We start from the raw sequence: 21,127 nt of genomic DNA on the forward strand, positions 1-21,127 counted from the left end.
TATCTTAGAAAACTTTTTAAGCAGTCTTTGTATCATAGTTCTAGGGAATATGAGAATTTTTCTTTATATTTTTAGAAAATATTGTTGTACTTAGAGTAAGTTTATATTGTTCATGTCCCATTAGCTGCCTCACATAAGAACCTTTCTGTACTGTAATCAGGGAATGTTGATTAGAAGCCCTAGGTAATGGACCGTTAATGAGGAAAGGAATACTTCCTTGAAAAGATGTTTGGCAAAGAATTGCAGTGCTATTCCTGGGTAGAGCCGTTGGGATTTTTCTTTGAAAATAATTACAAATATATGAAAGATTGACATTCTTCTCACGTGTGTGATGTTGGGAATGCAAGGTATATTCAAAAGTAAACATTTATGGCCAATTTTTTTGGCTCAGATTACTATGACATGGAATCCATGGTCCATGCAGACACAAGATCATTTATTCTGAAGAAGCCAAAGCTGTCTGAGGAAATAGTAGTGGCATCAAACCAAGAGTCGGGGATGAAGACTGCAGATACCCTTCGGGTACTTTCAGGACACCTTATGCAGACACGGTAGATGGTTTCTTTTTCTTGTGTAGCTTTTTATGTTGATTAGCTAGTGCAGGTTAACCATTAGTTCCCCGCTTCCCTTCTCCCCATCCTAGCCCCCAGTGTAGAATGCTTTGAGTTAGTCATGAGGCCATGAATGGTAAGCCAAATTCAGTTTCCAGGAATTTCAGTTCATCTTTCTTGTTCAGAAATTCATTAACCTACAAATAAGTTGATGTATGATTTAGTTCTGTAAATAAGATTCTTTCCTTTAAGCACATTCAGGAAATGAAATGTAAAAGTCAGGTGATCAAAATCACGAAATCTCCACACAGAGAGTTAGATTGGGTTGGGCTGATTCTTCCCTTAGAAAATGGAATAAAGGAACAAACATACAGATAATAAAACCGTGTAAATATAGAACTTTTGGCCATTGTGTTCTGAGCATAGATGCTGATTTTTCAGTTTATCCATGTAACCCTATGAAGATCAAATGGACGATGATGTTCAGGGTGGAGGGGATACTATCCTGAGTGCAGCCTGGAGGGTCGCTGGTGGTAATGCCACAGCAATTGGCCGTAGCTCTGGCGTGTTAGCGGAAGCCACCAGGGCTGTACCTGGAAGTCCTACTGAGTTTGTTTGGTGTTTTTCTACTGAAGAGACCACCAACAAGTAAGGGAGCGATAGTTCTGCTGAAGAGCACTGTAGGAGGCTCAGCGTTTTGTGTTTGTTTCCCTAATTCTATGGTATTTTCTATCTGTCTGGCAGAGATCTTGTACAACCAGATAAACCTGCAAGTCCCAAGTTTATAGTGACGCTGGATGGTGTCCCCAGCCCCCCAGGATACATGTCAGATCAAGAGGAGGACATGTGCTTTGAAGGAGTGAAACCTGTAAACCAAACTGCAGCCTCAAACAAGGGACTCAGAGGTCTCCTCCACCCACAGCAGTTGCAGTTGATGAGCAGGCAGCTCGATGACCCAAATGGTAGCTTTTTAAATGGTGTGTTGAGAGCTCAGATTTTCCCTTTCCAGGGTGCTGTCATTGTGCAGGAAATCTGGGACCGGTCTCTTTACCTGGAATGAATATTGGTTGGAGGCTTCGCTTTTATTTGTAATTCAGTAGTGGCTTTTTTTCTTTTCTGAGACAAAACAATGAGTTGCATTTGAGACTGTCCTGTGTGTTTCTTAGTGGGCTGCTGCTCCAGTGCTGTCATGGGGTTCACCTCTTAACCAGGCCTGCTAGTGGATGAACTATCATTCTTGCTACACTGTTTACTTTTTTCCTTTAGAAACTACACTTGTTACTTTCCCCATAACAGCAAGAGTCTCTCCTAATTAACTTGACAAAAAATTGAATTTGGATTTTGATTCTTATTTTACCTCAGTGAAATTCCTTTGAAAGGAGTTTCTCACCTAATCTGTCCAAGATATTGCATGGAAGTTTAGTAAAGACCTTATGTTTAAATTAACTAGTATCAAAGCACATAGTATTTAGAAGTAGGATGAACTTTGTTCAGATAACAGCCTGCTTTTTAGGCAGATGACTCTATATCACTCACTCTTCTCTCCCTGGACCTGGTGTCAGGTGCACATACTGCTGCACATTTTCATCTGTGACGGAGAATGGTAGTTGTGTACTCATATCTTGTAAAATGTTTAGAAACACCTTCATTGGGAGAGGAGAGAGTTACTGAAATTTAAAAATGAATAGTATCAAAGGAAAAACAGTAATGGGGTTTTGATATTTTTCTAGGTTAATCTTCTTGGCAGAGACTTGAAGATGGGTTTAGTACCTTTTTCAGTCACTAAAAAATATAGTCTGTAGTGGGGAGATCGGGAGTGAGTGAGGAGATTGTCGCACTGAATACTCTAGGCTGAGTTAATGTCCTCGTTTTGATAGGTGGAGGGAGGAGTTGACAGTCTGACCCTATCAAAAGGGAGAAAAAAATTTTTTTTAAAGATTTTATTTGAGAGAGAGAAGCATGAGTTGGGATGGGAGGAGGTGGCAGAGGGAGAAGCAGACTCCCTGCTGGGCAGGGAGCCTGATGCAGGGTGCAGGGTTCAACTCAGAACTCTGGGATCATGACTGGAGCTGGCAGCAGATGTCTGACTGAGCCACCTAGGCGACCCAGAAGAAAAAATTTTAAATGATGATAAAAGTGGCTGAGGATTGCCATAGTCCTACAGTACAGATTTCTCCCATTTGTCTCAAATGAGAAAAATTAGGGTCAGCTTTTGTTTGCATGCAGATGTGTGAGTTAGGCTTTACTGGTGTGTACGTCCTCACAGTGCCCCTCTGGAACGTGTTAGACTTCTCGCCTAGGGTTCATGAGTTGTGGCCCTTCTGGAGGGCAGGGTGATGAGCGGCGAGCCTCCTGTACCATTGCTTTGATCTAGGACTCACTGGTTTACTGCTGCCGGAGGATGAAGCTTTGCCGAAGTTAGAGCATAAGTGAGGCCTGAGGGACTCCAAATAACAGTCACAAAGAGGCTCTGGTCTCCCCCCATCCAAGCAGGGAATTTGAAACTTCGTGAGTGCTTTTGCTGGCAAAAGTCCAGTGTTTCAAGGCGGCTGTCAGCAGCACTCCCTGCCTTCCCCTGCCCATTGAATGGCAGCACAGATTTTTTTTTTCTTTTTTTCAGATTTTTACTTATTTATTCATGAGAGACAGAGTGAGAAGACAGAGAGGCAGAGACACAGGTTGAGGGAGAAGGGCTCCCTGCAAGGAGCCCGATACAGGACTTGGTCCTGGATCCTGAGAATCATGCCCCGGGCCAAAGGCTCAACTTCTGAGCCACCCAGGTGTCCTGGCAGCACAGGTTTTTGTAGCTTGTAGTAAAAAATGAATTTGCTTAATCTTAAACAAAAGTATTAATGGCTTTTGAAGTAAATGTTGGGGAAAACCGGAATCAGACCTCTGTGTATATGATCTAACATTTCTAGTAGAAGGATAATGTTTCCTTGTAAAGTATTTAACTATTTTAATATTGCCCATGAGTATCTGCTCCATTTTCCAACCGACCTGCACTTGGGTGTTCTGTTAACTTGTTTCATGTGGACTGTGTTCCCATGTATATACTGTAGACTAACGTGTGTTCTTTGGAGGAGGGTAGGACGCCTTTCCACAGGCAGGATATCAGAAACCTTTAAAATTGGAGAAAACAACTCTTCCTGATCATGCAGGATTTTATTGGCCTATAAGGATACTTTTATATCCTGGAGCTAAACAGTGACTACTATTTTAAGGGTAGGATGGAAAACTGTGTATCAGGCATAGTTTTACAGTAGCTCTTTGGTCCTCCTGTCTGGCTCCAGGACTGGGTTTGTGTCTTGGTCTCCTGCAGTGAAGACCGAGGTTGGGTCACTGGATCAGTATGTTCTCAGGATACCGCTACACTGTTAGGTTGCAGTTTTGTTTCCTTCAATCATAAAACTTCTAAGGAAGGCGTTCTTTTCTTTTTGCATAGATAAGGAGACTTGCCCACAGTGTCTAGCTCAGCTAAGCTACAGAGTCAGAACTGTCGGATCGCAGGCAAAAGGACTAGAGCAATGTGGTTGAGGTGATACTTGGTTTTATAATTATGAATGTGAACCCTACTATGTAATACCCATGATGGCTTTTTAAAATTTTTTTAAAGCTAGGGTGTCTTGGTTCAGAAGTTGGAGGTCATTATGGTGTTTGGACATGAATTTATTGGGCTATTCTGTTTCAAATATACATCATTGCCAGTATTTAAACTTGTATGTCATGTAAAAAGGTTTTAAGCTTTCTCTGAATTGGGAGACAATCTGGCAACCTGGGGCCTGCTTTCCCACACACACTGCTGTCGTTGGATACAACCTTCAGAGGGAGTGGCAGGCAGTGAGCCCGTGGATGGTGTGTGCACGTGCTCTCCTGGCTGCTCTTACCCCCCTGGGTTTCCTCCACACCAAGGCTGTCTGCCTCTGATCATCTTAGACCCAGCCCCACTCCCTGCTTGTGATCTGCAGGTCCCTGGAGGTGATGGCATTTTGTGATCCGTTTTAAGCAAAAATACTTTTCCTATTGATGTGAGTTTTTATTATCTGGACTTTGAACTGTGTATATACCTCAGTGACTGGGAATGCTTTTGTGTATGATCCACTCATCATGGTGTCTGGACAGGAGAATTACTAGCTCACGTGTGTGTATGTGTGTGTGTGCGCGCGCTTGCTTAAGATTCACTTATTTGAGAGAGAACATGAGCAGGGGGAAGGGCAGATTTTCCACTGAACACAGAGCCCGATGGGGGGCTCGATCCCAGGACCCTCGAGATCATGACCTGAGCCAAAGCCGGACACTTAACTCACTGAGCCACCTGGGCGCCCCATTTCATGTTCTTTCTCACCTTGTGTTTGCAGTTTTTCTTTTTATTGGCTCCCTACTTGGCATTCTTCCCTCTCATTTTAATTCAGCTCTGAAGTAATATTGAGCACTGGGGCTTGGGGTGAGAACTTTGGCTCTAGTTGCAGCATCCCTGTCCGCTCTGCTTTTCACAGTGAGAACCGCAGTTGACTTCCTGGTGACCTTTTCTAACAGGCTCTTAACCTGTGTGAACCAGAATATCAGACTCGTTTATTTTGTATGACTGTAGTAAACCTAGAAGATGTAAGATTTTAAGACTGAGTTTTAAATGTATTAAAGGTGCCATGTACTGAATTGATCATACTTCATGAGATATTTTTCTTTCCTTTTCTAGCTGAAATGAGTGAACTGAGTGTGGTCCAGAAGCCAGAAAAACTTCTGGAGCGTTGCAAGTACTGGCCTGCCTGTAAAAATGGGGATGAGTGTGCTTACCATCATCCTGTTTCACCTTGCAAGTGAGTAGCAACAAGCTGATTCTGATTTTCAGGTTAATTTCTAGATCTTAGAGCTTACTCCATTTGTTTTCTGTGAACAAGTTTGACTTGTATACCTGAATGCCGTGACACTTAACCATTGTCCCCCAGAGTAGCACACTTGTGTAATAGAGGTGTGTGTTCGTTTGAGGGAGTGGGGAGGTGGGAGGAGGCTTCTCTGTACCCTTAAGGAGATGTTTCTGCAACTGTCCTGCTCTGTATGTGTTGTTCATAGACCTATTCACAGCTTTTAAGGCACTGGGGAAAAACTAGTTACAGGTCATAACAAAACATTTTGGACTTAGTAGGCTGGTTCAGTGGCATGAGCTTTTGAGAGATGGCTTTTATATTTTAAAAATACGTGTATATTTTTTGGGCCCTAGAGGTGGAATCTCCATATTTTGACTTCCTTATGGAAGTTTTGATGTGAGAATAATTTGGATATACATGGAGGTAGACCACAGGATGAGTCTCTCTCTCGCTCTTTTTTTTTTTTTTTTGGTGGTGCTTTGCTGCACATATGTTATGCTCAGTATATTGAGTTTGCTTCATAAAATATTGCAAACATGGGTCTTAAAGAGTAAGTGGTGTGATTCTTAACACAAAAAAAATCCCGTTGTCTTTCATGGTCGTGACTTAAGTTGAAAATCTTTTATTACCCTAGGCTTTGGAACAGACGACCGTGTCTTTTGAAATCTGGCCTCATTTAAAAATTGAGTTTCCCAGGGCACCTGCTGGCTCAGTCAGTAGAGCATGCAAATCTTGATCTCTGCGTTGTGAATTCAAGCCCCATGTTAGGCACAGAATATAGTTTAAGAAAAAATGGGAGTTTCCCTTTTTACTATACTGTGTTTCTCAAAACAAGTAGTGATGGAATGTAAGGAACCTTTTTACAAAAAAAACGAATGATGCATTGAGAAGATTAAATGTGAAAAATGTTTTTTTGTTTTATAGAGCCTTCCCCAATTGTAAATTTGCTGAAAAATGTTTATTTGTTCATCCAAATTGTAAATATGATGCAAAATGTACCAAACCAGATTGTCCCTTCACTCATATGAGTAGAAGAATTCCAGTACTGCCTCCAAAACCAGGTTAGTGATCCTATTATGTACTACTAAATTTAGGTAAAAAAGGGAAAATGACATTTTGAGTTTAAAAGGGAAAAAAAAGGAATAATTTTAGAAATTATGTCAGAATCAGTTAACCTAACCAGTCTTTAAAGAGTAGGTGTGCCAATTTAGGATCATTCTGAAGTATTTTATCTAATGAATATATAGATTTTCTCGTATATTAAAAATGGTTCTCATAAAAACATCGGATTGCATTACAAATTATTCTTCCAAATTTGATCAATCTTTGTCCTCGTTCTTGTCAGCAATTGCAACACCAGCACCACCTTCTAGTACTCAACTGTGCCGTTATTTCCCTGCTTGTAAGAAAATGGAATGTCCCTTCTATCATCCAAAAGTAAGAATTTTCATTTTCCCAAAAATTATTAAAATCAGTGAGAATTTTTCAATTCTGAGGCCTGGCAGAGCACTAGCAAATTGAAGGTCATGTGTGCCCATGGTCTTCCCCCACCTCTTCCCTGCCCCACGTCACTGTTTTTGTTAGGGAGTTAACATTCCGGTCTTGAAGACCTCGAGTTTTCTTAGTTGCATGAGCTCCTGTCTGGTCCTTTCGGGCAGGTGGTCTGAAACTGAGGTTCGTATTCTGAGCTCTTAGTGAAACTCCCCTTTGCTTAGTGTTCCCATTCCTCTCTGCCCCTAAAAGTGTGGGTGGTTTGTGGAGTGTTTTTTCCTCCCCACTTCACATCAAACTGAGATGATGAAATCCAGTAGTGCTTGTACTGATGGTCTAAATCATCTGTGTGCTAAAGATGGACACATCTGCACCTGTTTATTGCTCAGAGTGAATGATCCCTCTGAACTAGAAGCCTGAAGGCTGCCTGAAAGGCCTCACTCCCCCCATCTGCGGTTGGGTGTCAGTGAGGGTGTCCAGGGCTCGGTGGATAGAGGGATGCTGGGCTGATGTGCAGGGTGGAGAGAGGTTTGTATTGTATATGCAAAGATTCTTTTTGAAATTTTACTGTTATTCTTTGACTAGAATTTTGTGTCTGGGGGCAGGGGTGTTCATCTTTCCAGGTCTCAGTATTAAAATAGTTAGACTGTATATTTGGTGCCAACATATGTTTGTCTCAAATTGCCTTGTTTTTTTTGCATTAGCTTTGCAAACATTGAGACTCTGTTGTTTGTATTTAGCACTGCAGATTTAACACTCAGTGTACAAGACCTGACTGCACATTTTATCATCCCACCATTACTGTGCCACCACGACATGCCTTGAAATGGATTCGACCTCAAACCAGGTAAAGATGAAAGAACAGCTTTTCTAATAGCCACATGTTCTTAAAATTTTTTTTTTTTTTTTAAGATTTTATTTATTTATTCATGAGAGAGACAGAGAGGCAGAGAAGCTCAGCTCCATGCAGGGAGCCTGATGCGGGGCTCGATACTGGGTCTCCAGGATCATGCTCTGAGCTGCAGGCGGCGCTAAACCGCTGAGGCACCCAGGCTGCCCTACATGTTCTTAAATTTACAAAGTATACAGATTTGGAGGAAGTGATCATTTTCTCACTTTTGGAAGCTATTGTTCCAAATTTTGTTTTACCAGCGATTACTTATTCACCTCAATAATCTCCAGATTTGATTTACCTTCTGAATATGTTCTGCTCACACATCTCCCATCAGTTTTCTTGGCATAAGGATGACATGTATTGAAACTTTCCTAATCCTTTATGTAACTTATATATATTGTTTTTTAAAAATCTGATATTTGTTGTGTGAAAATACTCTTTTTAGGCAGGTATATATGGATGTAAGTAAAGCAGTTAATTTTTTTGTTTGTTTATTCAGTGAATGACACTCAGTCCTCCTTGGCAGAAGATTGTGGAGTTTCCATCTACTGACGAAAATATTCTGCAGAACTTGTCAAATCTTTGAAACTTGGAATATATTGCTTTCATAATATGAAGTTTATTGCCTATCTGAAGTGTCTAATTTTTCAAGTTTGTAAGTTTATTAAGTGGTTTTAACATTGGGTGTTTTTTGTTGTTTGTTTTGACTCTGAAAAGACCATTTAAGGAAAAGCTGAATTCTATTAAAACATTTGAGGCGTATTTGTACGCTGCTATTTCAAGTATCAGCATTTACAATGTGGTGGTGGTGTCAGGACTGGGGCTACAGTGTCACTACTATGTATTTAGAGAGAGGAGCACTTTTATTCTAAAAAGTTGGATTGCATTCACTTTTCTGAAGGATTATCCACTGTGAAAACAGAAGAGTGGCCAAAAGTGCAGAGGCAGCTTAAAACAGTCATTTGTTCCTTTTTAATTTTAAGTGAATTTAGTTTGAAAAGCATGATAATTAATACAGGCTGCTTTGTTTGGTAAATGGTTCTTACCTCCGGATAAAGATGGGTCAGGTAAAAATAGAATGGCCAATGCAAAAAAAGATGAAGAGTTCCTTAAAATGCTTTCATTTACTATTAACATAAACATACACTTTTTAAATAAATATTTGGGGGCTGAATTATCACAAAATTATACAAATTTCTTTTTTTTTTTTTTTTACAATTCTATATACAGAATGTATCAGAAAACAGACTTTAAACTCACAGGATTAGAGCTATACATATATTCTCACATTCTGAAAAATAACATTTTCAGAAATAACTCCACAGAAAAGTTTTTAAATGTAAAAATTGGATTTGAATAGTATATTTTAAATGACTACAGAAATCAGATGGGTAAAACTGAAAAACAGGACTAAACTTTTGGACTATTGATTCAGTACACAGTTTTCTGTATGTGGTTTCTGAAGTAGTTAAGGCAAGAAGTGTCAGATGCTTTAGAAATAAATAACCAACGGATCACTGACCTTAAAGACTGATGTACAGCAGTTATTTTTTTTTTAAACAAAGCTGAAAGTGGTTAGAACAGATTGAATTAATGCAAAAGATAGAAAGACTCAAACATTCTCAGGACCAAATTAAACTAACAACAAAAAGGTTCATGGACTTATTAGTTCTATACCCAAGGGATAACGAAACAGGAGTAAAAGTCCATGTTAAAGAGCATGAAACCAGCAGTCTATGTTGTGGCCGTTGCTTTCCTCTTGGAAGCAGAAAGAAAGAACCAGCTATGAAACCATCTATAAGTTGCACTTGGCGGTGCCAGTTCCTAAGACAAAAATATATGAAACCTTAGAAGAGGAACGACTGTGCACAGGAGAGGCTTGGGTGAAGTGAGCATCCCGCTTCGTTCTGAAAAGCTGACTCCTTTGAATTTAAGGCATTTGTTCATTCCAGTGCTAAGTTTCTTCTGCAAAGATGTAGTTTAAGTTGTATTTCTAGACACTTAAGTGAACTTTGAGGGCCACTAATTATAAATGGCATTCATAATTCTACAGCAATGGGAAACAGGGCTTAAGTGGTTTGGTTCAGCCGTTTTACAAGTCGGTAACATGCTAACATTGGATATTTTCTGCCACTTAATAAACAGTGCCTGGAAACACACTGAAGAGTTTAAGGTTACCTTTCAGCTGCTGGGATTTCTGGGCAAGCTAAGGTTGACTGTAGATTAAGTTATCCAACAAATGTTTAAAATGAACCACTGTCAAAAAGCATCACCACAAGGAAGGGAGCGAGTTGCTGGCGGTGCCCGAAGTCTCAGGTGACAGACTGAGGAGCTTAGATACAGCACACACATGTAAATCTCTGGGTTAAAAAAAAAAAAAAAAAAAAACCACCACAGGGCCAACTCCTCATGACCTGTCTTGGTCACTCACCTCCCCTTCGCTGATGGTGGTATAACATAAACACGGTGGCTGTGGGAGGACTACCTGCACTCAACGTGAGCGAAGTGCTGGAGCTGACGACGGTCACAGGCTGGTTTCTCAGCTGGCCACGTGGAGGAACAGAGCTGCCGTGGAAGCACTTTTGTCCTATACGGTTCACTTGCTTAAGGTTAGAATTAGCGTTTCTACCTGTCCTAATGAAAACGGGATTTCTCTGTAGCCAAAAGCCGGCAAGCCTTGGCTCAGAAGGAACATCTGAAACTGCAAGAGGCTGAAGACAGGGCAGGGGGAGAGGATGGTTCAGGGGAATATAATTTATTGAATGGCTTTTAATGATCTACACAGATAGAAATCTAATATTAGTGTACTCTAAAATTTGACTTCATTTAGGAGAATCCACCAATGTGAATATGATCTTATGTTTGAAGCTTCTTCATGCCTTAATCAGTCCTTCAGACACAGCTACTGCTCGGTACTCAGTCACCCGTCAGGCTCTCTGATGCCATTCAGCCGTTTTCTGTTGTTAGTATTTACAAGGTGTTGGGCATACAAAATAGATCAGGAATCTTCATGTCTGGTCAAACCAAACTTCCAGAAACCTGAAGGGGTCTATTATGCTACAAAGATAACACATTAAAATAAAAATTCATAGGACCGATAGAGCATCTTCAACTTTTTCACACTTAGAAAAATATATTTTTAAATAGCAATCTACATAATCTCCAATCTTCAGGAAACTACAGACAGGCTAAACAGCAAATTCCTGAACGGCAAGTACTGATCTTTGGCAGCGTTAAAGTGAATAGGGATAAAGGTCTAAGTGAAGCCCTAATCCACCAACAAGGAATTTTAATGGACAAGTTTACAAGTGGACCTGTAGTCATTCTTTTTGGAAGTCAGCCTATGGGGTGGCATACATCAGATTAATTTTTCCAGTAGAAAAAAAAAAGCTATAAAAATTTTATTTCAAGAGCTACTAAGTTGTTTAACTTGGTAAATGTGACCTTGAACACTTCAGTGTTTGTTATATCACATCTTCAAATAGTATGCTCTCCCAGTTAACTACTATCGCCTAAAACTTTAATTTGTACACCACTGGAAATGACTTCATTGTATTACTTTTTCATTAATGAAGCTATAATTGTGTTTCAGTTTTTCAGCTTAGAGGCTAGGACTTCTGAACAGAAAAGGATCGACAGCTCAAAAATGAAAATGTAGTGATCATATACCACTAACTTTGAATTTATTCCTGAATGTAAAACTGCCAGGAGGAAAATGTCCTTTATAAAAAGAGGTTTCTGGGTGCTTTAAGTAGCATTCTATTCTCAGTAAAGCTTGTGTGTATCTCCTTGGGGAAAGCAATGTTTGCCTTTTAAAAACTGTGATCCTCTAGGGTGTGTTTCATCTCCTCATGTAAACACAAGGATAAAATAAGTCATTAAATAATGAACCTTGGAAATAAAATATAAATTCTAAAAAAGAAAACGTTTTGGTAAAGAGAGGATGAAAATGACGCAAGTCGAGTTTTTAAGGTTGTTTTTGAGAAGTGCTGTCTCTTGAACGTCCCTAGCAGCCCTGCCAAGTTTGCACACTCTCCCAGAATGGGGGGCTGGCTTTCACGGAGTACGTACTCAACCCCTTCTGGAAGTAACTATCTGGCAGTGAATGGATTATGGACAGTTAGCCAGTGCATACAGCAAACAGTCTGAACTTATCTGTCTTCTATTGTGATGACTCTGGGCATTTGTCCCTGTTACAACCCTAAATTAGCACCACTTGCCCACGCAAGGTTTGGTTCTGTTGTTTTTTTGTTGTTCCTCTTCTGTAATTCTGGTCTCTCAAGGCTGTTCGTTACATGGAGTCTACTCAGCATCCATAGCTTTCAGTGAGGCGTATGTACACATTTCCAGACAAATAAACTGCAATCCAAAAAAAAAGCAGTGAGTTCATTATATTTCTAGATTTTCAGAAATTTAATGAGCTTTCAAATCATACCTATATAAAATTTTTCATTAACTCCTTTTATTTTGTACTTCCGTAGTTTGCACCTCCACCCCCAGGCAGCCACCCTGTTATCTACCTTACATGTTGCTGACTCAGAATCTACAATATACTGATGCGGAATCTCTTACTACCTCATGAGAGATGGTCTGCTTTTTTTTGGGCTGAGAAAGCTACCAACCTGCAGTCATCCCCTCCAGCACTGATGACATGTCGATCACCGCTGGTAAATCGAATATTTGTCACATGAGGTGAATGACCCAAGAACCTTTTGTGCTTTGCCTGAAAAGCAATGAAAAACAAAAGGGCTAATCACAGCTTTATTAGGATAGTTTGCAAAGATGGAGTTACCTGCAGGCAAGGGGAGATAATCTCTAAAAGCTTTTATTTCAGAGTAAGGGATTAGTAAGTTTCAAAAAACATTTTAGGAACATGTATTAAAAAATGTCTCCAAAATCAGGAGACAGTAACATATTTAACTATTAAATTATGGGGAAAGAGGTACTAATCTAAGTTGCTAGTAAAACTACATAAAAAAAATTAAAGCAGACTTACAAATTTTTCAGGACACGGGAAGTCAAATAACTTAACCATGCCAAAGTCATCTCCTGTCACAAGACTGATTCCTGAATGAGATACGCAGGCACAGTTGACATTGGCTTTCTCAGCGTGTCTGGACCAGATTCCCATGACTTCATCCCCTAGAATACTAGAGGGAAGGAATAAAAGAAAATCCATCATAGCAAACAGATGAATTACCAAAAAAGTTTTTTGGTAATTCATCTCTACATCTCTACTTAATATGTGATTTAAAATTAAAAGATGCTTATGCTTTAGGAATTTAAGTTTTAAAAATTAAAAAAATTGGCTTCTCATGGTTACCTGTTATACAGCAAACTTAAAAGGTCCCATTTCTAATAGCTTCAAGATAGCATTTAGATAATGCAGTTGCTTCATAGTACCCAGTACGTGGTTTTATTGCCTATGATTAAGCCTCATGTGTTAAGGAAAATATCAGGGCATCTTTTAACCTTGATAAAAGCATGCGAGTGTGTTCAGTGAAAAGGAATCCCAGCTGAGCCCATCGTTCTCTTAGGAAGAACTCAAGATAGGTAATAAACTTAAAACTCAATTACTACTCCCCAGCGGGATGGCTCTATTCAGAAGTAGGATTTTCCAGTCTTCCTGACTGACCTTTGGTTCTTACCTAGTCCATGTAGCCCAAGTGATCCTGTCCATGGTGGCCTGGTCCATGACGGGTTTTCCTGAAGGCACTTCATAGACCTGCCGTTTATAGCAACCAGTGGAGACCTTTTGTGGTATTAAAATGGGACGAGAATTCCATTACGTGACAGACATCAGAAGGCCATGGGATGCTAGCAAAATGTGCTCTTTGATTTACATTTCTAACATTAACAACGACTACAAATGTCTGTTAGAAAAAAATGGAGAAGAGGACTGATAGGGATAGGCTGTTAATGCAGAAAACAGTGAAGCATAAAAAGCAAGAACTTGGAAAGCTCTGGAACTCCAGTGTTTTCAGGAAGTTCTTGCCCAACGTGGGGCTTGGACTTCAAGATCCCAAGATCAAGAATCACAATAATAGGCCACCTCAGCCAGACGCCCCTGGGCTGGTTGGTTGGTTTGAAAGGTTGGGTTGGTTGGTTGAAGTCCTCTCTCCACACCCAACGTGAGGCTCAAACTCACAACTAGGAGATCAAGAGTTGCATGCTCTGCCGACTGAGCCAGCCAGGCATCCCTAAAACTTAGAGGTTTTATTTTTTAAAGATTTTATTTATTCACGGGAGAGACACAGGCAGAGGGAGAAGCAGGCTCCCTGCAGGGAGGCCAATGGGGGACTTGATCCCAGGACCCCAGGGTCACGCCCTGAGCTGAAGGTGTGCTCTACCACCAAGCCACCTGTGTAGGCCCCAAAGTTAGGTTTTTTTTTTTATATATATAAATTTATTTTTTATTGGTGTTCAATTTGCCAACATATAGAATAACACCCAGTGCTCATCCCATCAAGTGCCCCCCCCTCAGTGCCCGTCACCCAGTCACCCCACCCACCTCCCTTTCTATCACCCCTAGTTCGTTTAAGTTAGGAGTTTTAAATGCATTCACTGACAGTCCAGGAACCTAGTGTGGACTGGGTTCATAGCGTCACTGTACCTGGAGATGTCTGCTATCTGCAGAGAAGTCCATCTGAATGACAAAACTGGGAATGTCTCTGCAGTAGCTGATTCTGTTAAGGGTGGGGCCCAAAGTTAGGTCGTAAAAGTCCACTGAGTTCTCACTAGAGCCAACGGCCAGAAACCGGGAATCTGGACTAAATCTGGAGAGGTAATAAAAACATGACAGACGCATCAGATCACATGGAATTGTATAACGTTTCAGACCAGTGACTTGCTTGCTTTCTTCTACCTTTCAAAATGGGTGTGCTCTGGCCTCATATAGATTCATCTGACACACACCGTTGATTGTGTATACGGAGAGAATATAGTATGTGTTATGTAAAACAAAAATATTTTCCTTCAATTTTAGGTAGCTCCTGAATTTACATCTGATTTCTTTAAAAATAAGTTTTGAGCTTGTTAAGCTCAAAGTAGCTTATAAGCTACTAATAAATACGTAACTCTTAAGTTACAGAACACCGAATTTACCAAGGTAGGTAAACTGGTATCTCGACACCTGGTATCTTCACAGCAAAAACACAGACCAGCTTCATTCAACTCAGGTTAGCAGGGGAAGGGACACTACCTGAAGCTTAGAGGTTATCGTAAGACACATACGTGTCTTGTGGTCATGGGAAATAGGGGACAATTCAGTTGAGCTTCTTTAGGGAAACTGGGGGCCTGTAAGAGGTTTATATATTAAAATTTTGAGGAAGGTTTCATATGTAAAAGAGTTTTACTAATGAAAAGAGTGCAAGCTTTTGACAGAACGGGATTCACTAACTGATCTTGACCACACAGAAGTACTCAGTAAATGGCAGCCACTGTCTCCATGAACTTAGGCACTGGACCAGAAAGGCTCAAGAAAGGGCTTATTGTTAGTTTTTTTTTTTAAGATTTTATTTATTTATTCATGAGAGATACACTGAGGCAGAGACACAGGAAGAAGCAGGCTCCCTATGGGGAGCCCAATGCGGGACTTGATCCCAGGACCCGGGAATCATGACCTGAGCTGAAAGCAGACGCTCAACCGCTGAGCCACCCAGGCGTTCCCCCCCCATCCCCGCTTTTTTTTTTCTTCTTAAATTTTATTTTTGAGAGAGAGCAAGCAAGTGAGCAGGAGAGGAGCAGAGGGAGGCAGAATCTCCAGCAGACTCCCTGCTGAGCGTGGAACCCAGTGCAGGGCTGGATCCCAGGCCCTGACATACAACCTGACCTGAAACCAAGGGTTGGACACTTAGCCGACTGAGCCACCCAGGTGCCCCTAGGTTCAAGTAAAGTTTAGTTTGATTTCAGACTTGGGTACAGATGTTTGATGAGTATTAAATTTTTTTAAAGATTTTATTTGAGAAGGAGTTGGGATGGGCAGAGGGAGAGAGAGAAACAGGCTCCCTGCTGAGGGAGCCCAATGAGGGGCTGCATCCCAGGACCCCAGGATCATGACCTGAGCCAAAGTCAGACGCTTGACCCAACTGAGCCACCAGGGTGGTGCCCTGACGTGTACTGATGAAATGAATGATTATATATTCCATTGAGAGCTGGGGTTATAATTTTAGTTTCCAGGCTGACAACTCAGGATGAATGGCTCTCCTCAGTACAGTGGACATATTCTTGGAAGGACATGTTCTGTGGTACTTACTCCAGATATTCCCTGAGTTCATGTGGCACTGTGGTTGGTGTCACTGGGTTGATAATTTTAGCAAGCAGTAAATAAGTATAAAAGAGCCACATTTCAGGGTCCAATTTCTGATGTCTTTAAATGCGATAGGCATTAAGGACCTGTTTTAAAATGTAACCTGGGTCATTTAAGAACATATATACTAAAAATTCTATTCCATTTATTGACTAACCTGATATCATGGATTGCACATCGTCTATCTCTCTTCTTTCCCCATATTTTTAGAGAGCTCACCAGTAAAATAATAAATTCTCCATTTTTCATTCCAATAGCCACCATATCCCCTTCAGGGCTGTAGCACACGGTACGAGCAGCATGTCCCAAATTCACTTTGTTTAACATCTTCTGCATAAGAACCAAGAGTTATAGAGAACTACATTAAATAGAGTGCTTAAAGTAAACTGGTTTCTCTTCAAAATTCTCAACATAATTCTCAAATAGTTCTTCACGTGTTGGCAATTTAGGACTTCCATTGTCCTTAGAAATTGTAACTTTAAGAAAGAAAACTCTGTACCTACTTTATCAGCAATATCCCAGAGTCTCACTGTCCCATCTTCTGCAGCAGAAAGGAAAAAATCTCTGGAAGGATGTGTCACCAGTCCCCATATGGGTCCATCCACATGGCCATTAACTAAGATATTACATGCTGCATTTTTCTCTCCAACTTCAATTATCTCAGCATTCCTTGTCCCAACTAGGATCTTGCCCTGAAACACAAATGGGACCCAATACATCTACTGTGATACAAAATCACTTTCAATAACAGGAAGGACCCTACTGACCTCCTTTCAGAGAACTTTCTGCTTTGCATAATCTAGTAGCAAGCCAGTCATTAGCTCATGTGGTTTTCTTTGACTAGAGGCAATGTGCAGGAGCACTGGGCTGGGCTGTATGTCAGAGTCCAGGCTCTAAGATAATACACCTGACTTTTCTAGTCAAAGTTTTGACTTTGATTCTATTTATCTGAAGATCTCCAAGGAGGTGTAAGTGCACTGGGATACAGGAAGAAAGTACTGGATTTTAGTTAAAAAGTAAGTATAAATAAAGGTAAGCTTGACTAATATATGGACTGAGGGTAATACATGTATATGATTTATAAATACGCTCATTGCAAGTACATGCATGAGCCAAATTTTTTTTTAAAGGAACGGATGTTTAAAAAAAAACAAAACCAACCAGAGGGGGGTGCCTGGCTGGCTCAGTTGGCAGAGCAAGCGACTCGATGTCGGGGGTCATGAGTTTAAGCCCCACGATGGGGGTAGAGTACTTAAAAAAAAAAAAAAGATAGCTGCTCTAATCAAAATGAGTCAACTGGCAAGAAATTTACTTCTGCCCTCCACAGCTGAATTGGCAGATTCAAGAACTACAGAGGTAAATCGACTTTAGGCAGAAGTGCAGCTTCCTGCCGTCTGCCTGGTGCCGGTGTGGACCACACGGCAAGCAGCAGAGGCAGAGGCCAGCCGGCAAGCAGACTCATCCTGAGATTTCATCAAGTTCCAAAGGGAGAGACAACCCCAAGAATAACTGTCCTCTACTTCCTGCCGCACCATAATGGCTCAAGGAACATCTTACTTTGCCTCTGCACACAGAACGAACACAATCAGTGACTTGTCCTGTCTCGAGCCTGAAAGCACGGCATCGCCTCAGCTCCTGGTCCCACAGTTTGACTGCTCCTCCTTCTTTCGACCTAATAACAACCCAAACCAAAAGGAGCATTTGTTATTAGCTATTCCAAATAATTTTTGAAATACTAAATTATAAGCAGAATAGTGAAAAAAAAGGCCATGATATTCACTTTTTATAGCAATTTTAAGATACACTGTATTCCAGTCATCATGTTTAAGCAGATTTTACTTTACTTTTACTTCATTTTTCTGACATGAGCATAATCTTATTTAGCTCCCACCTCCCATATGATTAAGGCAATGTGTAAAATGATGTATAGCGTTAACATGATAATGAGAACATGAGCCTAGATATGCGATCAGAGATGCTACAGCCACGACTGAAACCCGCACTGAAAGTGCGCAGAGAGGTGCGGGCTGCAGGGCTGCGGGGACCCCAGCGCCAGAGCGATATGGAAAAGACAGGATACAACCCACTTATGGTTTTTCACTTGGAAGAACTGAAAAGGGTACAACTTTATTTTCTGTAAGATGAACTGTTTTTTCTCAGGACAAAAACATGCCTGTGCACCGCAAGAGTCTTCCTTCACATGGGAGACAAGAGCTGCTACATTTGTGTTTCATATATGTGTCTCCACTCAGTCCTGACTGGAAAGGTTCTTACTTCTTGGACATGGAAACACCGCATTTACTGGAAAGGACTATGTTGGCAGAAAAATCTATTCTAAGTATTTAGCTCCTGAGAGGTTTTCAAAGCGAAACTCAGAAAAAGGCCTTTCCTCAGACTTAAATTTTGAAGCCTTGTATTACACGATTTTATGTAACAAGTTTGCCTCAAGGAAAAGCAAACAAGGCATTTAGTTTGTAGCACACCCTCGTCCTCTTCTGAGGCGGCAAGCAGTAGGCACCCTGCCCATCAGTGTCCGTTTGGACAAAAGACAAGACAGAGGGCAGCCAAGGTGCATCCTGTGTTTGAGGGCAAAATTCTTCCATGGGTCCCCTCTTATCCAGCAAATACTTGTACAGGATACAGACATTAAGAAGATCTGCTCTCTGCCTGCACCATAACTACCTCGGAGAGATTCTCAGCCTGATTGTTGGGGTCTAGGCTTCTCCACAACATGAAAAAAAATTTCAAGTGACTTTGGACCACAAATTAATAATCAATACGGCAGCATGTAGGAGGCAATAAAGGCGAAGCACAGGAGGAAGAAGTTCAGAGAGGACAACGTGCCTGGCCTAGAAAACACTGGAATAACGAACTGCAAACCCCAGGCAGCCCCTGAAGCACAAACGCACACACAGTGAGGCCATGCACAGGAGGAGGACTCACGGCCTTTCCTTGCCGCCAGTCACGATGAGTCCGTCCCGGAGGGTGGTGTACATGGCAAACACGGGCCCGTTGTGAGCTCTGGCCACGATCCTACACAGTATGTGATCTTTCCACACACAGACATCTCCACTGATGGTACCTGTAAACGTCAAGTTATTCTGAAAAGGAGTGGGGAAGGGGGAGACAGACTCATCAAAAGTTCAAATAGAGATGAAACAGACGCAATTCTCTACTGTAGCAGGGCCTACCTCCCAGACGGCACGGCGGGGTGAGGCTGGGGCCACAGTGGGCCGGAGCCAGAAAACCCCAACTCGAGGCCTGGCTTCGTCAGGGCCTTCTGTCCTCCTCTGCTGCAAATTCACTGGCCTAGCCTCCTCGCACAAGCCTTGGCACTTCTAGAAGAATCAGCTTTTTCACGCTGATAAAGCTTGAGGGAGTTCAGCTCGCTGTCCCTTAGGTCTAAAATATTATCATTCTGGTTTATATGGTCCCTGTGGGCTGCTTCCCTCCAGCTGCCCAAGGAATAATGTGCAGTCATTAGTAATGGGGAGTGTAAAGAAGGGTAGGAAGTGAAAATAACTTTCCATGAGATCTGATAAAGTATTTTGTCACAGAAAGTAAAACCATAAATAGAGCAAAGTTGTGGGAATTTTTAGATTTGACTAATTCATGAAGTTACATATATAAAATTAACATTTGCCATGACTTCTTAAAATCAAAATAGCAAAGTCAGTGAGATACAAAATAAGATAAATTGGATAAGTACCAAAAGTAATAGAGCTTCAGATCATTCTGAGAATTGCAATTCTGATCTAGTTCATTTATGTGGAGACTGGAGAAATTAAATTCTGCATATTTGCTATTTTCATCCATTTCAGTTTCACTTTTAGAGCAACTGGTACAAGATCTTTCACCAGAAACAGCATGGAGAGAAGCGGTAGGAAAATTTTGAATTACAACAAAACAAAGATTTTCTTTAATCTTTTTGAAAATATTATATAGTTGGTATGTTTAATTTCCCTACAACAATTTTTTTAAAGTTAGTCTCTACCCAGGATGTGTGGCTGGAACTCTGGACCCCGTGATCATGAGTCCCAGGCTCCACCGACAGAACCAGCCAGGGCCCCTCCCTACAACAATTTAATGTGACTTCAAATTCCTCAGCATTTACATATTTTCTTTGTACTTCATATTTGGATGACAATAATGACAGTTGTCATCTGGAAGCATCATAATCCATGCCTTATCTGCAATTAGAAAGTAAGTGCTTCAGCTGTAAATACCAGTATTTTACTTCCCTTGCTCTTTTACGGCCCCGAGACAAACAAGATGCCCAAAAAGACCTAAATTGGACATCAACCCATCTCAGTAAACACTCTGACTGCACTGTTGCTTCAAACATGAGTCAATTATGACTAATATTTTACTCTTCAAGTTTATTTTCTTTTGGGAATGGGCAACTGGCTACATAAGGAATTTTATACATGAAGAAAGTTAATCTACACGGACAAATTAAATGTCAGAAGCATTTGAATATGCAAGTTCTTCTTCTGGAAAGGAATTACTGATCTTATATAATGAACGCCCAAAATGTTTAATAGAAGTTTGACATGGTATGACCAAAGTTTTCAATTTTTTCCCCCTCAAAAACGTGTGCTTAAAGGTTCTAAAAGTATAATTTTCTTCATGTATTACGTACCCAGATAAACACGTTAGTAAGGAAATCCACTTAGGTTTCTGATGCACCAAAGGATTTAAAAAGCCTGGCCAGGGCGCAGGGTATTAGAGGAAAGAGATGTGGATTGTGAACCACCAGCCCAGATGGGATGGAGGAGGGGAGGGACAGCTTTCTCTAGAACACTCCCTGTGAAGGACAGGAACTGTTCTCTTTCCTCCTCGGTGAGCAGTGAGTGGCACCAGCCCAGAGCACTTCCAACTATGTGCTAAGCAGTGAATTAAGATGATAGATAAAAAGGAAATCCTAAACCCAAGTACCACCTTACACAGTAGAAAATTACATTTCTTGATTCATCTTTCCATATTCTGACAAATCTCTAGGATTATGAGGAACTAC

At 40.9% G+C, this 21,127-nt stretch overlaps 2 protein-coding genes across 10 annotated transcripts in view; one reads left to right on the forward strand and one right to left on the reverse strand.

Moving 5' to 3' along the window:
• Window positions 1-9,961, forward strand: part of ZC3H14 (zinc finger CCCH-type containing 14) — a 54,090-nt gene extending 44,129 nt beyond the window's left edge. For 3 of the 7 annotated variants that reach the window (XM_072762203.1, XM_072762207.1, XM_072762205.1), the window contains 7 exons: window positions 392-551; window positions 1,296-1,528; window positions 5,248-5,368; window positions 6,341-6,477; window positions 6,762-6,853; window positions 7,648-7,754; window positions 8,302-9,961. In XM_072762203.1, coding sequence (XP_072618304.1) covers window positions 392-551; window positions 1,296-1,528; window positions 5,248-5,368; window positions 6,341-6,477; window positions 6,762-6,853; window positions 7,648-7,754; window positions 8,302-8,308 — 857 coding nt within the window. In that variant the 3' untranslated portion in view covers window positions 8,309-9,961. The remainder of the gene's footprint in view (window positions 1-391; window positions 552-1,295; window positions 1,529-5,247; window positions 5,369-6,340; window positions 6,478-6,761; window positions 6,854-7,647; window positions 7,755-8,301) is intronic. The other 4 variants (XM_072762204.1, XM_072762208.1, XM_072762206.1 and 1 more) reach the window with 2 other exon arrangements.
• A 580-nt stretch (window positions 9,962-10,541) lies between these two features.
• Window positions 10,542-21,127, reverse strand: part of EML5 (EMAP like 5) — a 184,102-nt gene continuing 173,516 nt past the window's right edge. For all 3 annotated transcript variants that reach the window (XM_072762201.1, XM_072762199.1, XM_072762200.1), the window contains 9 exons: window positions 19,054-19,211; window positions 17,668-17,782; window positions 16,614-16,802; window positions 16,268-16,440; window positions 14,416-14,578; window positions 13,451-13,554; window positions 12,799-12,952; window positions 12,425-12,525; window positions 10,542-12,161 (listed from right to left, as the gene is read on the reverse strand). In XM_072762201.1, coding sequence (XP_072618302.1) covers window positions 12,125-12,161; window positions 12,425-12,525; window positions 12,799-12,952; window positions 13,451-13,554; window positions 14,416-14,578; window positions 16,268-16,440; window positions 16,614-16,802; window positions 17,668-17,782; window positions 19,054-19,211 — 1,194 coding nt within the window. In that variant the 3' untranslated portion in view covers window positions 10,542-12,124. The remainder of the gene's footprint in view (window positions 12,162-12,424; window positions 12,526-12,798; window positions 12,953-13,450; window positions 13,555-14,415; window positions 14,579-16,267; window positions 16,441-16,613; window positions 16,803-17,667; window positions 17,783-19,053; window positions 19,212-21,127) is intronic.

Source organism: Vulpes vulpes, chromosome 6 (genome assembly GCF_048418805.1).
Source record: "Vulpes vulpes isolate BD-2025 chromosome 6, VulVul3, whole genome shotgun sequence".
Lineage (NCBI taxonomy): Eukaryota > Metazoa > Chordata > Mammalia > Carnivora > Canidae > Vulpes > Vulpes vulpes.